Raw genomic sequence first — 16,557 nt, forward strand, 5'->3', positions numbered from 1 at the left:
CAAGACTGGACAAATTTAATAACATAATGACAAGATTCAACAATTAGACTTAACAGAGTCCCAGACTGCTAACAAACAGACAGAGAGACAAATGGACAGAACTGATTACATACCCTTTGAGGGAAGAAAACCAATATCTGTTCATTTTCTCATATCTGTCATTTAGGCCTCGATGGTCTTGGCTCATTATCGACGTTAGACAGGCATACATTTATTACCAGCGGCTTAATCACTCTATTTGTGAATGTGTTGGGAAAGCAAGGAATCAAGGCTGGACTGGGACAAAAAATCGGCCCGGGCATTTTGACTAGAGACCGGCCCACCAGGATAAAGATTGAAAATGTGACGTCATTCAGGGATAAAACCGCAAAGGATTCTGGGAACTTGTGGCAAGAGGTACTAGCGCACGCAGGCTTTCAATTGAACTCAGTTACACAGCGATAAAAAGAAACCCAAAAAATGGCAAGAAGCTGTTGTATTATTATTAACTGCAATAGCCGGTCGCATGACAGCCACAGGAAGTCGACGGGTAAAGAGATCGTTTTTTTTTTTATCGGATTACGTCGTTGAAGTGAAATTTTTTAAGCCATGTTTCCGAAGTAAGAGCCGATGGATGGTCTGGATATACCAAATATAACGTCTCAGAACACTCCAGCTCACATGTTAGTCTGTTCCAAGCATTCCCACAAAGGTCAGAGTTTTGTAGTAGTTAATACGTCATGTTTCTTAACATAATTGGTGATATAGGTTACATGCAAGTCTGGCGCTGAACAGAAATTGTCGCGCTATGCTCCTTTGTTTATTGTGCATAAATAGTGAATTGTTCTGACACAATATTGCGTTTCGCTTCTGTTATAACCATGGTACACTGACAAAAACATAAACTTTTATTCACAGGATAAAACAGTTGTTTTGTATCACTAATTGTCCATTGCGATTACAATATACAATATTACTGTCACTGCTACATTTCTATAATGCTACTGTAACCGGTTTCTGCTTCATCCCGCTGCAACAGTTCGGCCCAAACAGACTCCTCGACTCTGCGTTGTGTAGTGTTTTTAAAAAGACAAGGAGTCTCTGATCGATCGTTGCCACTTTATTTCCTGAATGGAAACAACGGTGTATTATCAGTGCACAGGCTCGCCATACACCACTCCGCACAGCACACTCTCGTATGGCTACGGCAGACTGGCAGCGATTACTGCAGCAATATTACAATTTCTAATATACAATAAAATAACAGCAACAACAAATGATGTACCTGAATGGAAACAACGGTGTATTATCAGTGCACAGGCTCGCCACACACCACTCCGCACAGCACACTACGGCAGAACATCTCATTAGCATTCCGCTTTAGCATACAGTTTCACACATTAATAAACAAATGAAAAGTACATAAAACTGGTGTTGGACATGTGTCCACTAAGCACTTATTACACTCGGTGCTCGTCAGCTAATCAAACATGTTTTATGTGTCTGTACTACTTAGCTATATTGTGTGCGGAACAATACAACTCACCTCTCGTATGGCTCGTACGGCAGACTGGCAGCGATTACTGCAGCCAGCCACACCGAGAGGGGGGCGCTGTTTCCCCATTACACTGATATTTGTGGCAAGTGGAATAATACCACATAAACACTGTTACACTACCAGAAATTATTTCCACTACTAATTAATTACCGTTGAGCTTAAAGGTCCTATTAATAAACTGTTAATGAATGTGTATTTATGAAGACGATTTGTGAGACTGGTAAACTTATGATATGTACAATAGTCTTTCGTTCTACACGGTGCATTTCAAGGTCCTGTACCCATCCGTCGGTAAACTGTACCTGGGCTTGTTGCAGTGACCTGAAGTTACTAAAGTTCATGAGTGTATGCACTCACTCCAAGAAGCGTATAATTATAAATCTGAGCGTGGTGAAAGTTGGGCAGCACGCTGACGTCTTTTGTCCACTCTTTCACTCCTTTGATTTTTTCCTCGTATCTTTTCTTTGTCTTTTCGTCGAGTCTGTCTTTGTACGGACCGACATTGTTCTCCTTTTGTTTTGTACATTCCTTTTTTGTGCGGCAAAGAAAAAAAAAGAAGGTATTGGAACCGGAGAATGAACGTTTTGCGGTGCTGCAAATGTTTGCATTTGATGCGGTACTTGGATTGTTTTGCCACGAGTTCCCGGCATGCAATGCGCGAAAATCACGTGATTGCTAAAGAAGGGGGAGGGTGCAGCCAGCCTCCTCGGCTGTAATTGGTCCAGCCCAGAGTCGATCATGACCAATTGGCCAATCCAACACCTTTCATTATATATACCCTTCCTAAAAAAAAACCAAAAAAAAAAAAACCATCGGCCCATAAAAACAAAAAATCGCCAGCGGCCCACCGGGCAAATGCCCGGTATGCCCGATGGCCAGTCCAGCTATGCAAGGAATGGAAAGATAATGGTATTTTATTATTTGTCACAATGGCAATAAATGTGCCATGTCTATTGATGTGAAGTCACTAGAAGGGAGGGAATGATTTAGCTTTGTGATACATTATATGCATTAAAGTGCTGCATTTATTCCATGTGCCATTTACATCTCACGTCTTCCTGAAGACAGATAAACTCATATGGAATATTGACAGTGAATGATGCAGCAATAACAATTTGTGCTATGAGTGATAATGTGGAGAGATGATATTCAGAAACTCTTTCAAAATAACTCATTATGTATTCTGCTAAATTTAGAGCTTGTCAAAAAAAAAAAGGATTTCAGCAAAAAATAGACTTTAAAAAAGCACTTGTACAAACAAAGTATAGGCCTCTGGTGAAAAGACATCATTCAGCAGAGAACAATTTGCAAGTCGGGTTTAAGGCTGCACCTATTCAAATGCAAATACTAGTTGAAAACAACCAGCTCTGCAGCTCTTCAGTCCAGAAACTAGGATTTCTGTCAGTTTAAACCACCCAGTTCCATTCATGATTAAATAATTATGAATCATATGTTTTCCTTTCTGTGTTGAATTAACAATAAAGTGCCTGAGCAGCAATTAGTCATTAGCTCCACCCAAGCTAACTGCTGAATATAAATGAACAGCAGGCCACTCCATTCTCTGCAGCTCTGGCCATGGCAAAACATTTTTCCTTCCATGGTTCGAGTAGCCTTGGAGCCATTCCCATTCAGTAGAGGCACATTGAAAAGGACTTGGCTGGCATTTAAATTCAGGTCTGACTTTGCTTTCTCAAGTAAAATACAATACAGGACACAAGGCAATGTAGCAGATGAAGAATATAGTGGACTTATTTGCATCTAATCTGGGCTCATTTTGGCATTTATGGCAGTTGTGGAACTGGTAAATATGTGTCTTGAGCCAGATTTGATATGAGCTACAGCAGGCGCAAGTGTTGACATCTGGCTTTGGTAAGGTGGACCTTTGGCTGAGCTGCAGCGGCGAGACTCACCTTGAGTCAACATGATCGGTCAAGATATCTGTCTGGTGGTAAAGACATAAGAGACCTATCGAGGCAAAATCGTGGAGTTATACAGATTCTTGGATTGAGACAGGATATAATAGATGCTGATGTAGTGACGTTTGAGAAGGTTTAAAAGTGTGATAAATGCAGATAAAAATAGACAGTACAACTTCCACTCCACTTCTTCTTTGTGACGATATACACTCACAGGACACTTTATTAGGTACACCTGGCTTGTACTGGGTTGGCTCCTTTTTGCCTTCAGAATGGCTTAATTCTAGAAATGGAATTCATAGATTGCATAGGTAGAAACATAGAAACATTCCTCAGAGATTTGGGACCATTTGACAGAGTATCACACAGTTGCTGCCGATTTATTAGTGGCTCATCCACTTTGCATTTTTCATTATGACAAATATCCACATGACTGACATGATACCTAAGGTGTTTTGCATTCACTGATCTAAATACAGGTGACAAAGGGAAAACTAAGATATCTTTACTTTGCGTTCCTTTGATAACGAGCTCCCAGTCTCTTGATCCAATATTCTTCCACACAGTATTCCTTTTTTTGTTCTTTTGTTGGTGGTGGTACGAAGCACTACTCACTGATTTTAAGTTGGGTTGACATCTGGTGAAAGGCAAATCTGGAGCTCTATCAGCAGTGAAGAAATGTTTGATTGTACACTAAGACAGGTGAATTTTATCTACATATATTTGGACAGACATGCTATTTTTCTGATATATTTACCAAAACATATTCATGTTGCAAATTCATGTTGATAAATCACAGAGAGGCGAAACTAAAAACAGACTGCAACTTAAGACAAAAGCAACATTTTTCAAATTTACATACATTTGGAAACTTCATAGGTTTGACACTGCAGCTTTATTATTATGATAAGAATAAAATGCCTTATTGGAAAAAAAACGCATAAATAACTTTTTTCAATAACTAACCTTTTCACATATTACGTAATATACTTCCTTATAAGCTTGCACTTGTAGCTGTTGCTCTCTTGGTGTGACGTATACCGGGTTGCGTGTTCTCAATTAATCATCAGTAAATCATTCGAATGATTTACACATGGGCACACCGCCTGATCTGGAAACAAATCCAGCATGCACTGTTCGGATTGGGTAGCTAAAGACTCCTTTTCTCCTGGATGTCTCACTTCTGTAGTGTTTTTTAACTACTCCTCCGGTTATCTGGCAGCCAGCCATTTCTCCCAGTTGGACGCTATTACAGTAGGTAGGCGCTTGAGTGTCCTGCAGGCGCAGAGAGGAGTTGCGTTTCACGCTTTCGCTTCATGGCTCAGCGGTCTGCTCACCTTGTCCCGATCGCGCTGCTGGTGTTTGGACTTGCCGGAATCCTCCTCCTTACTATTTCCACCGAGAATGTTCAGGAGGAACCTGAGCTCAGGGTAAGGTCGGATCGGTGCGCGTCAGTGTGTTGTGCGAAGGGTGTGAAACAGGTGGTACATTAAAAAAAAAAAAAAATTAAATAAATAAAATTTAAAAAAAAATTAAATGTGGGACCAGGGAATTCGAGGACATTAGCCTTGATACCTGGATGTAACAGCCAGTGACTACTCTTGTTTATTGTCCGGATTAAGCTCTGTTTTATGCTTAATTATGGCCCCATATTTTGAATTTACATTTTATATTATGCTTAATTTTTCTAGCCCAATAGGGCCGTGTCAGTAGCAAGTGGCTTGCTGCAGAGCCATTCAACACCAAATTCTGTTACTGCTGATCCCTCATTTTTGTGTCACCAGCTTAATATCCCATGGTTCCCTTTTATAATGTAGCTCCCCTTCCACCCAGCAATAACGTGGGAATCCAGTCTGAGAAAGCAAGCACAAAGGTTTTCTTCTACTTTTTTTCCGAGGAGACAAATGCAACAGTGTGTTGAAAGGACTGAACAGACAATTAGAGCGTCTCGTGTTTTGTTTGCCATGTGTTGGGATTCCTCACAGCCGAGTGCACAGCAGTAATGAAGAATTATTATTAGGGGTGATTAGGAACATGTCTGTACATTGTTGCCGTTCACCTGCAGCACTGATATGAGACGCGTGTGGTCCCTTCCCTTTGCATTGTCGGTCACATGGGTTCCCGGGTGGGCAGATTTCAGCACACTCTCCAGATTCCTTTATTTTCAGAAGGCATTGAAGCTGTAATGATTTGATATTTATTGATCCACAGCAGCACAACGCAGACCTGCAACTGAGCTCAGAATTGAAATCTGTCTGGCTGCATAAACTTTTCCTTTAAATGTCTATACTACAAAGCATTTTACAAACAGCTGTGAGCATATACTGTAGCATAAAGCATGATCCTAAAATTATGATGAAGCACAGCTGAATCTGTGTTAATGTTACAAGTTCAGGATAACTTGTAGCACCCACACTGTATAAAAAAAAAAAAATAAAAAAAAAAAAAAATTCCAAATATAATTTGACTCCATTGTTTTGGCTTCTTAGAATTACAAATTATAGGCATTTTTTTTCCAGAATTTCATACTTAAGCCTCTTATTACTCCGTTTCCAAAAAGCTGGGATGCTGTTTGCTTGTCTTCAAATCACTCTAACCATATATTGAAATGTCATACCACGTATGCAGTTGTGAAACATTTATGCGTCGCAAAGATCATTTCATTAAAGTAACCCGTGATGGGTCTTGGTCTTGTGACATGCAGGCATATAAGATGATGTCTGAAGTTCTGTTTCTGCAGATACTAATTGTTTGGCTTGCACAAACAAGTAGAGTAAAAACAATTGTAACACAGCAGTTTATATGGCAGGCAGCACAACTGGAGTGTATGAAGTGCATTTAACTAAAAGTAAGGAAAATGATTAAAATGTATTTTAGTTGATGCTTTATGCTATTAAAGTCTTACTCCTCAATTTATGGATTTTACACTCAGGTCATTCCATTTGAAATCTGCAAATTTTTACAACTTTTTCTGTTCATCTCTTATTTTCCCTAAAAATACAAATCCAGAATAAAAACTGGCTGAAAAAAGTATTTAAAAACAAAAAACAAAAACGTAAGCATTTTATCTCATCTCGTTTTTTGTGTGCAGGCCTGTTGTTGTTGTTGTTGTTGTTGTTGTTGTTGTTTGTTTTTTACTCTTGTTTTTGTGTTGAAGTGTGTAGCTCAAATTGTAGCTCCTGATTCATTTAAAAACCAGTTAAAATTCAGGTTTATCTTTCATAGTATGTGTGACATTAATTTTCAACCATTACCTCAGATTTCAGTGTGAAATAAAACAACCTGAAAGTGGGGCAACAGGATGCCTTTTAAGTTAATATATAAAAGTATTTAAGAGCTGAAGCTAAACTTTTACAGAAATTATTCTGTGTCCAAACTTTGGTTTGTTGTTCGGAGAGGGTCAAGCAGATGGTCCATGTTGATTTTTAGATGAAATGACTCATTTAAAATAATGATTTTCATTAGCCTTGAACTTGTTCATTTTTTTTCTCATAGGGCCAAAACTTTGTATTATTTAAGCAGTGTGGATTGATGTAGTATTTGCATTGCACAACTCCATTAAGAGGACTCCACAGACAAACACAAAACTGATTTAAAATAAAATAAAAATGTATTATGGATACTGAGATATTTTATACATGTGCAGGGGGAGAGAGAGGATACTTAAAGGAGCTGCCAGGTAGGAAAACAGATGCAGAAATCAGAGGCAGTTCATGGATGAAGGACATGCAGAGAGTTAGTGTGACCGGGGAGGGTGCTACAGATGGGGTGAGATGGAGGCAGATGTGGCAACCCCCTAAAGGAAGCAGCTAAAAGAAGACGAAAACATGTTAGGACATCAAAGTCCTAATTTATAAAGATCTTATACTGCTGGATTAGTAGTTGAATCACTGTTTTCAAAGCAAACATGTGATCTTGTACAATATAAAATCCATAAGGCTCTTTTGATTGCCAGTTGACCTCATTTCTAGCCAGATGGTGAAGGTCACATCGCCACGATCCTTAAAGTCATTTTTGCTACTCTGCTATATTAACTTGAGGTCTGTTTCAAAGCGGTTGCCACAAAAATCTTTGTAAAGGGTGGAAAAAATGTATTTTCACTGCTTTTTCTCCTGAATTTCCCTTCTCTGTAGTATGGGATTGTCCTGGATGCTGGATCCTCACACACATCTTTATACATATACAAGTGGCCAGCAAATAAGCAAAATGGCACAGCCGTGGTCACCCAGCATAGCAAATGTCATGCTGAGGGTAGGTATCATAAGTAGCACTTCCCACACCAAAAACATTGGTAGAGTTTTGCTTGAAAAACAAAGGGTGCTTACAGCAACAAATATTTGCAGGAAATCGTGCAGACTTGTTTGACACATACGTTCATTTGAAGTTGGTGCAGTTCGTTTAGACAAATGGAAAAGTTATGTATATGCAAAAGTTGTATAGCATATGGACAATAGATGCTCAAAGTTTGAATGGTAATTAAAACATCAATGAAATTGAAGGCATTTTGGGGGGGGGGGGGTTCCCTTTCTTTCTTTCTTTCTTTCGCAATTTTTACACACAAACCTTGGGAGAAGGAGGTCAGGATATTGTTTTGTTTTTTTTGTCCGCAGCTGTTCTTTCCCACACAGCAGGAAATAGTCTGCCTAAGATTCATTCACGGTATTGAGTGATCTAATGAGAAGTAGCCTTTATTGTGCTAACAAAGAAGACTAACCAGTTTCAACATAACTTTATACATTCATTATAAATGAACTACTCTTAAGTTAAACCTATTAGGTGTAGTTCATCACATTATTTCATAACAATATACATGCAGTTTACCTTTCATCTAATGGAAGAGTACTCTCATTACACCACATAGTAATTTATATACTTGGTTGATAATTGAGAAATAGTGGAAATCTTAATGATGAGTTGGTTGTGGGAAAGTCTGCATGGAGTTTTTTCTGAATGAGTCATTTTTATTGCATCACTGCACTGATGTCAAAGCAAATGTTTGCCTAGCAACAGTCAGGATCGAGTCAGAGTTGAGCTTTGTGGTTTGCCACTCCTGCCCTGTAAAAGGCTTTTATTCCTGTGTTAAACAACTTTTCCCCCCTTGTCATTCATGAGCACGGTGTTTATGCTGACATGTTTCATAATAAAACGATCCTAAGAAAGGATTTGTAGATGGATGTCTTGAGGAGGAAATATGCGTTCTTATTTAAATATAAAGTGTTTTTCCCAAATCATTTTTTTTCTGAGTTAATGCAGATAACTTGCTTTAATATTACTTATTCTGTGACTTTAGATAACGTTAATATTTTAAAATTTCACACACAATTCAGCAGATTTTCATACAGCTGGCTGGGAAGCTGGGATAGTAGTTGGATTCTTTTGTATTGCAGCACCACAAGGATATGGGTCACAATTGCTAACACTGATTTTTGTGAATATTACACCAAGTTGATTATGTTATCAAACAGATTTTGTTTGTTCGACATGTTCATCATTCGCTCAGGTGAAGGAATTGCAAGTTATGCAGGTCAACCGGGAGCAGCAGGGCAAAGCTTAGAAGCATGTCTGGATCACGCAGTGAAGAGCATCCCAAAAGACAAGCACCAGCTCACACCTGTGTACCTGGGAGCCACAGCCGGCATGAGGCTTCTGCAGTAAGTCGTGTCTGTTTTGTTTCCATGTGTTTTAGTTATGCATCACCTTAATTTTGATCCTGTTCCAAGTAAATCTTGTAATAATGCTAAAATGGCAATCCATACTGGCCTTTTTAACCGGCTTACACATTCATTAAACAAGGTGAATCTCATGGAGATGAATGTGTTGGGAATATAATTATTTCTGTGCCAAATATAGCAAGTTTCTACAGTGCAGAAGAAATCAGAGAAAAGTGAAAAAAGCTAAATGTTGTTTAAGAGTTCTCAGAGTAGCTGTTGCACTGTTTGTTGTAATGACTCCACTGGACAAACCTAACCAGCTTCATGATATTGCCACCTACAATGTGTAATTGTTGTCAGTTGTGTTGGCATGCAGTGAATAGCCCTGTTTGACTCCTGGATAATAGACTAAGAGGTCCTGCTTCAGAAAATGAGGTATCCACCAAAAATGGTCTCCCCTAGATTCAGTTTCTCTCTTGCAAATTTCTTACCATCATAACGTGTTTTCTGTAAAAGAGCTGCTTAAATGTAATCCTTCATTTAAGACTGTTTTAGCCAGATTATTTTAGCGGCAACCCTTGTTGCATTGAATGGTCTGAGGATGAAAAAATATAAACACGAGGAATAAGCAGTGATTGCAAATTTCATAGGGCTGAAGTCACATGTTTCAGGATACTTTGGCTGTGTTATGTTATTTTAAAATAAGGAAATTACCTTAAAAGTGTTTGTAGCCACCTGCAAGCACTTAAGCCTCTCCTCCCTCTGCATTTCTTATTGGAAAGACAAACACATCTGAGGGTCTCTCAAAACCTGTAGATCCCCTCAATATCCACACACTGAAGTTCACAGAGAATTGATTGGACAGTGTAAAGTTGTTTTATGTGTTGATCTCTAGTATCCTGAGCAGGATATGTTTTACATTTGTACCAGTTCTATTGTGCCTGGTGGAGGGCATGCAGCAATGGGGTCAAACCAAAGTCTATAAAGTTAAGAGCATTGAGTGGGGATGGTGACGGGGCATTCAGACATGTAGATAAAATTGAAGGTATGAGTGTTGAAAATGCAAAGCATTATCGAGAAGAGTTTAAATGTATTCAAATATTTGGTTTAGTGGCTTAACGTTGCCTGCAGACAGGAATCCATCTTTTTATTTTCAGTTCAGCCAGCAAAACTGCCTGATTGGGTTTAGGCAGCTATCAAGTATGGATTTAAACATCTGGAAGAAGGCCTCCTGTCCTTGTATGTGTACCATAACTCAATCAAATATGCAGCGGAAAACAGCTGGACAGTCACTCAGTCTAACTTGCATGCGTGCGTAAATCATTTGATTCTTGCAAATGTGTTTTAAAAGCTGTTTTGTCACAAATGCATTTCCATACACAAATACACCACCTCATTTTATAGTTTGAGCTGTTTTGTTTGTGGGTTTTACTGACGAGTATCAGCATGAATGTTTACTAAAATGTTTTTCATGTAGCACTGACACTAAACTTTAATGTGACACACAATCTTGACTTCAGCTTATTCTAAACTCTAATAATAATAATAATAATAATAATAATAATAATAATAATAATAATAATAATCATCATCCTTTAATTTAAATTTACTGGGAGATCTAAAGACCTCATAAGGATGACTTATAGCTTGGAAAATATCTGGAAAAGATTTCATATAATTTAAATGTTAGTTTTGACTTTAATCTGTTCTTTAGTTCCTGTCTGCATATTTGTCTCATGCAGAGGTAATGAACAGATTAAAAATAAATAAATAAAAAATCATAATGTTCTATAGTACTTCTAGTAACTTTATTATTTAATTTCTTCTTTGCCTTTTCTGTTATGAAGCAATTAAGTAAATGTAAATCTTTGGTGGGCATTTCTGCTCCCCTGGCCTTATGTTTGACACCCCTGATTTGCAGTTTTAAAACTTGTGCCTGAAGCTTACAGCAGAAGGTTTTTTTGTTTTTTTTTTGTTTGTTTTTTTTTTAAATAATGAAGTGTTCATAATTATCATCATGATCATCATTCTTCCTAATGATTTGCTGAAAGTCTTATCACTAAAAATCTTGATTATATTTGTTTTTATTTGTTTTTCCTTGTTCAGTTTATCTAGTCCAGAGCTGTCCACTCAGATTCTGAAGGAAGTGGGACAAAAAATCCAGTCCTACCCTTTCGACTACCGGGGAGCAGCCATACTGAGTGGCAAAGAAGAGGGGGCATATGGATGGGTCACAGTTAACTATCTCTCAGAGAACTTCATTAAGGTATCCAAGTGTGTAAATGTGAAAATCAGTAGGAATCTGCAATACTATTTATGAGGAGACTAGAAGTCAGTTATTGCTGTCACTGTGAAACTTCACCAGCAAATTGATAACATTATGAGAGCGTTTGTATTGCAAGTTTTCTGAAAATGGCTTTATATATTCAGTAAGGCATTAGTTTAATTTGTAAATACTTTTCCAAAACAGAGATGCAAACATTGGATGAAGCCAGGTTTTTGTGACTGTTCCTTTGCAGTATGGCTTTGAGGGGCACTGGTTCAGCCCCAGCAGACCGACAGTGGGAGCTCTCGATCTGGGTGGCGCGTCCACGCAGATAACATTTGCTACTCAGGAAAAAATTGAGAACAAAGACGATCTGATGAAGCTGCGCCTTTATGGTCATGAGTATACTCTGTACACACACAGCTTCCTGTGCTATGGGAAGGACCAGTTCCTCATGACACTGCTGGCTCATATAATGAAGGTAGTGTAACGTGACACTTAAATCACAAGAAAAGCTCAAAAGAAAAATCCTGTCCACAAAATGACTGTTTTTCAGGATTTTACATCAATTACTTTTATACATGAACTAATCAATTTATCCAAAACAAGATTCATCCCAAACCTAACCAGTCACTAGGCCTAACCAAATGTTAGATCTTGCCACAAAAACACAGAATGACTACAGGGAGCAAAGAATAGAGCTGAGATGTTGCTGCTGCCAGAACCAGACTTTCTAAGCAGCACCAGGAATGTTGCAGCGGAGCCAATCAGCAAAATGCTGAGATTTAGAGAATGTCACTTAGTTATTCTTCTAACCACAGTGTAAAAAAAAACAAAAAAAACAAAAACCCACTTGGGTAATAATGCGAACACAGACGGCCAAATACATAAATGATGAAGAAGGGGACAGGCCCAGTGATTCTGAAACTCTTTTTCTGAAATCGCCACTTCAGGTTCTCCCTGGCTTCAGTCTAATATGATGCGTAGTATTAGACTTTAGCTTTGTAACACAGAAATGTTCACTCCTATAATAGAATAACGTAAGTGTAGGTATGTGGCTTTAAAACTGGCACACATTAAAATGAGTTACTAGGAACTCCATTCAGTAAATGTCAGCTGCAAGTTAAGGTAGAAACATGCAGCTATGTAGAGAGGAACATATCTAACTATACTGATGTATTTTTAAGGTCAACTTCTCCAATAAAATCACCAGTATAATGTATATAAGATCATTGTACTCAATGTTTCCTCTTCCTCAGTCTCAGGGTTACCCTCAGTCTGTCACTCACCCCTGCTATCCTGCAGACCACAGCAGGACGGTGAAGCTCAGCAGTATACTCGACTCTCCATGTACAGTAAAGTACAAACCCAGCTCCTACGACCCTCATGCTTCTGTGACAGTACATGGCAGCGGACACTATGAATACTGTCTGGGTAACGTGTCTGAAGTCTTCTCCTTCAACAGCTGTCCCTTCTCCCAGTGCTCATTTGACAAAGTCTTCCAACCAAATGTCACCGGAGGTTTCATGGTAAGAGAAGCAGAACAAATGCTTTCTTGAACTTAAAGCTCAGCCTGTATGTCAAAGGTGCCGCCACAATCCCAGATTTCTTTTCACAAAACTTTAATGTTTTAAAGCTGCTATACTGTTTCTGAAAGTAACATCATTGCAGACCACACTATACATTCAAGATTGTTCCTGTCCATGCTGTCATAAGCACAGGTCTGTTTATCAAGGGTAGTTGAATATTAACATTTGCTTTCCTCCTGAACAGTGACACCTTTTCTCAGGTGTAGTTTGGTAATCAAATTACACCTGCCCTACATGCCAAGTCATTCTAACCTCGAACATCACCAGATGTTTTGAGTCTCATCCTCTCTCACATTAAGACGGGCCTCCCCGCTGATCAACCTACAACAATTTGCATATCAAGCAAACATGTCAACGGAGGATGCAGTCATCATAGCTCTCCACAACTAAATCTGGAAAACTCCAGTGTAAGAATGCTGCTGTAGGTTTCGTGAGTAACAGATCCCAGAATATCAGGGTGGGAGATCGCTCTTATCCTGAACACTGGCACATCACAGAGGTGTGTTGTCAAATTTACTGATCATGCCACCATAGCAGGACTAATATCAGAATGGTGAAACCGCCTACATAGAGGTGGTATGTAATCTCAGATTGGTGTTATCACTCTCACCTGGACTGAAACGCTGCATAAACCAAGGAAACAATAGTGGACTATCTCCAGCAGACCAGCTTCTACCAGTGAGCCGTCAAGTCTTGTTTCAAAACAAAAAAAATTGTATTTATATTGGTCCTTTTTTTTTTTTTTTTTTGCTTCAAACCTAGAGCTGCTAAACAATGTTTTATTATTTTGTGAACAATCATGGTAGAGATGTCTTCTAAAATGATTCCTATGTGACCTCCTCACAAATCTTACACATTTTGAAGGGGTTTTGATCTTTGGAAAGAGACATTGCTGCTGAGTTTTTCAAAGGCATCATTTGTGTTTGGCTTTTGCCTTTTTAGATACCCCATAGTTCTATTCAAGAGAAGGCATGTCGCACTAACGCGATCTTGAGTGGAACGCATTTATATTCTATCCAGGGTGAGCTACCATTTAACTGTACTGGTGGTAAGTGCATATAAATCAAAACATATCTTGAAGTTCCATCCACACAGGATGACCCTGATGGTTGGCCACTAGTATTAATTCCAGGCTCCGGTTGCCTGGGTAACCCTCTATTGCGTTTCCTACTGTGTCAGAGGTCAGTCAACTCTGCAGTTGCTTGACGTTGCTGAATATAGTTAACTTTACACGGTTGCCTTTCAACATGGCTAACTTTTATTTGATTGTTGTGCTGTAGCTGTATCACTTTTTACATACAAGCTTTTTTCTTTTCCCTTTTCTGTTTTCAGGCTTTCTCTGCTTTCTTCTATGTTCACTCATTCCTTCAGCAAGTCACTGGCATAACTGCTAGCTCTCCTTCGGAACTACAGGATGTGACCAAAAAAGTGTGCAGCATGAGTTTCACCCAAGTAATCACCTTTTCTATTCATGCTTTACTTATCCAGAACATCTGTTTCTGGCAGCATGTGAAAATATTTATTGTATTTTTCCAGATGATGCTTCTCGCTCCAGAGCAAAAGTCCCGTTTGCATTACTACTGTGCTGCCTCTGTGTTTCTCAATACTCTCATGTTGAGAGGATATGGCTTCAATGACACAACATTCCCACACATTTCTTTCCAGAAGAAGGTGATTATTATCTCTTTCCAGTTAAAAACAAAACATGTCAATGCTCCATTGCAAATGGATGGGAGTTGATCCAAATATATTCACATCATTATGTTGCTGACCCTGCAGGTTGCTGACACCATGGTGGGTTGGGCTCTGGGCTACATGCTGAGTTTAAGCAATTTGTTGCCAGCAGAGCAACTGGAGCTGAGAAAGGCCCTGACCCCAGGAGTGTGGGGATCCCTCATCTTTCTTTTTGTCATGCTCCTTGCCGCAGTGCTTTCCTTCTGCTTATTTAGAGTTTATAATGGACAGAATAAGAAAAGAGGCAGTGAAAGCACAATTTAGCTAAGAAATGTCAGGTTTTTGTTTTGTTTTTTATTTTGCTCTGAACACTGACCCGACAAGGAAGATTTGGAGCAAGATTTAAGTTTTAATTTAAGCATATTCTCTGTTATATAATACCATAGTTTGCTTTTGAAAAATTTTTTTACACCAATTGACTTATTTTTAACTAGTGCTAAATGTAAACTGTGGTTTGTTCATTGACTGCAAAAGTTTTAACATGACATATACAAAATGTTTTGACTTTAACATGTTTATACAGTTTGCTGCTTTAACCTATAATTCAGTGGTATGTATAAAATGAGTGAAACCACTGCATTAACTTGCTGTGAATGTAAACTACTTTAAAGCTGACAGTGAGTACTCTGACTTTAGTTTGAAAAACAATGCCAATGTGAAAGTGCCTTAAAAGTGCATCTTTTTTAATGGCCAGCAGGTGGCAACTCGCTCAAAAACACAAGTCTACTGGAAAATGGCCCTCGGCTTCCTTTACTCTGACCTCAGCGAACCCAGTTTTTGATGCAAGTTTCAAGTCATGCTGAATAAAATATTAAATGCATTTTGTGAATATCTGCTGCTAGTTGACTCAGAAAGGCATTTGACCACAGATATTATCCAATGACCTACTGTAGGTGGGCAGCAGTTGTCCTTTGCTTCTCTGTCAAATCCACCCTTCACTTGGCACTAGGGCTGAAACCGAAGATGGCAGCACTGCATGTACAAGGATGCCAGCTGCCGTTAAACTCCGAAGAAGAAGAAGAAGCTCTGTCCCAGAATTCATAATGCGGCCCTGCTTAGTTTACAACAATGGTGACAGCTAGTTCATCTTAATATTACTCTTATTATTCTTTCTGGGTCACAAAATAAATGTTTAACAGATTTTCAGGCGAGAATGTAGCTGTATAAACCTCAAATATCTGCTCAGTTTATCAGGACACCACATATTTTCAAAAGCGCTCCAACGTTTTTGGAGACGTCTGTTACCCACCAGCTCGATAGTCAGCCGGGGGCAAGGCTCACTAGAGCCCGTGAGAACACCGGACTCCTGGCAAATAGTTTTCAAACTCACCACAGTCTTTCACTATATATATATACAATATATATAAGTCACTTAGATAACTTAAAAGTGTTATTGTTTGGCTTTTTTTTTTTTTTTTTTTTGTATTTTATTTGTTCCTGAGTAAATCGGTTTGGCTGAGATTAAAGTTATCGTTTTTACACAGCTGAATAAACATCAAGCAGACAACTGATTATCAGAAGTGTGAGGTGCTCGAGAATTTACTCCGGTGTCCTGTTATATTTTAGATAGCAAGGAGCAGACGGCTGAGTTTATTAAACTTCACCGAAACTATCATCTTGTTTTATTTTTAGTTAGCACACACCTTAAACACTTAAAGCTGTAAGCTAATGATAGTTATATAAGAGCAGATGCATGCTGGTGCAATAAGCTGTACGTTTTACGTCCAATGGATGCATAATCTGATTAGTCGACTAATTGCAAAAATAATCGTTTGTGGCAGCCCTACTTGGCACCAACATGAACAGCAAGATTGCAACGATGAAAACATAACAGGACTTGTATACAGACTCAAATAGATTCATA

The 16,557-nt window shown here is 38.7% G+C and overlaps 1 protein-coding gene across 1 annotated transcript; it reads left to right on the forward strand.

Annotated features, from left to right (window-relative positions):
* Positions 1-4,525: 4,525 nt before the first annotated feature.
* entpd2b (ectonucleoside triphosphate diphosphohydrolase 2b) lies at positions 4,526-15,964 on the forward strand. The gene is made up of 9 exons (XM_080874633.1): positions 4,526-4,883; positions 7,587-7,704; positions 8,954-9,104; positions 11,211-11,370; positions 11,624-11,851; positions 12,630-12,899; positions 14,292-14,411; positions 14,496-14,630; positions 14,739-15,964. Exons 1-9 carry the CDS (start codon positions 4,770-4,772, stop codon positions 14,955-14,957), a joined length of 1,515 nt encoding a protein of 504 aa, XP_080730759.1. The 5' UTR covers positions 4,526-4,769; the 3' UTR covers positions 14,958-15,964.
* The last annotated feature ends 593 nt before the right edge of the window (positions 15,965-16,557 follow it).

Source organism: Rhamphochromis sp. 'chilingali' (assembly GCF_963969265.1).
Source record: "Rhamphochromis sp. 'chilingali' genome assembly, chromosome: 2".
NCBI lineage: Eukaryota > Metazoa > Chordata > Actinopteri > Cichliformes > Cichlidae > Rhamphochromis > Rhamphochromis sp. 'chilingali'.

Excerpts from the sequence above, each read along its gene's own strand:
- entpd2b (XM_080874633.1), top strand. The coding sequence starts at position 4,770 with ATGGCTCAGCGGTCTGCTCACCTTGTCCCGATCGCGCTGCTGGTGTTT. Across the intron at positions 9,105-11,210 it reads GCCGGCATGAGGCTTCTGCA|TTTATCTAGTCCAGAGCTGT; the intron begins GTAAGTCGTGTC and ends TTCCTTGTTCAG. Across the intron at positions 11,371-11,623 it reads TCTCAGAGAACTTCATTAAG|TATGGCTTTGAGGGGCACTG; the intron begins GTATCCAAGTGT and ends GTTCCTTTGCAG.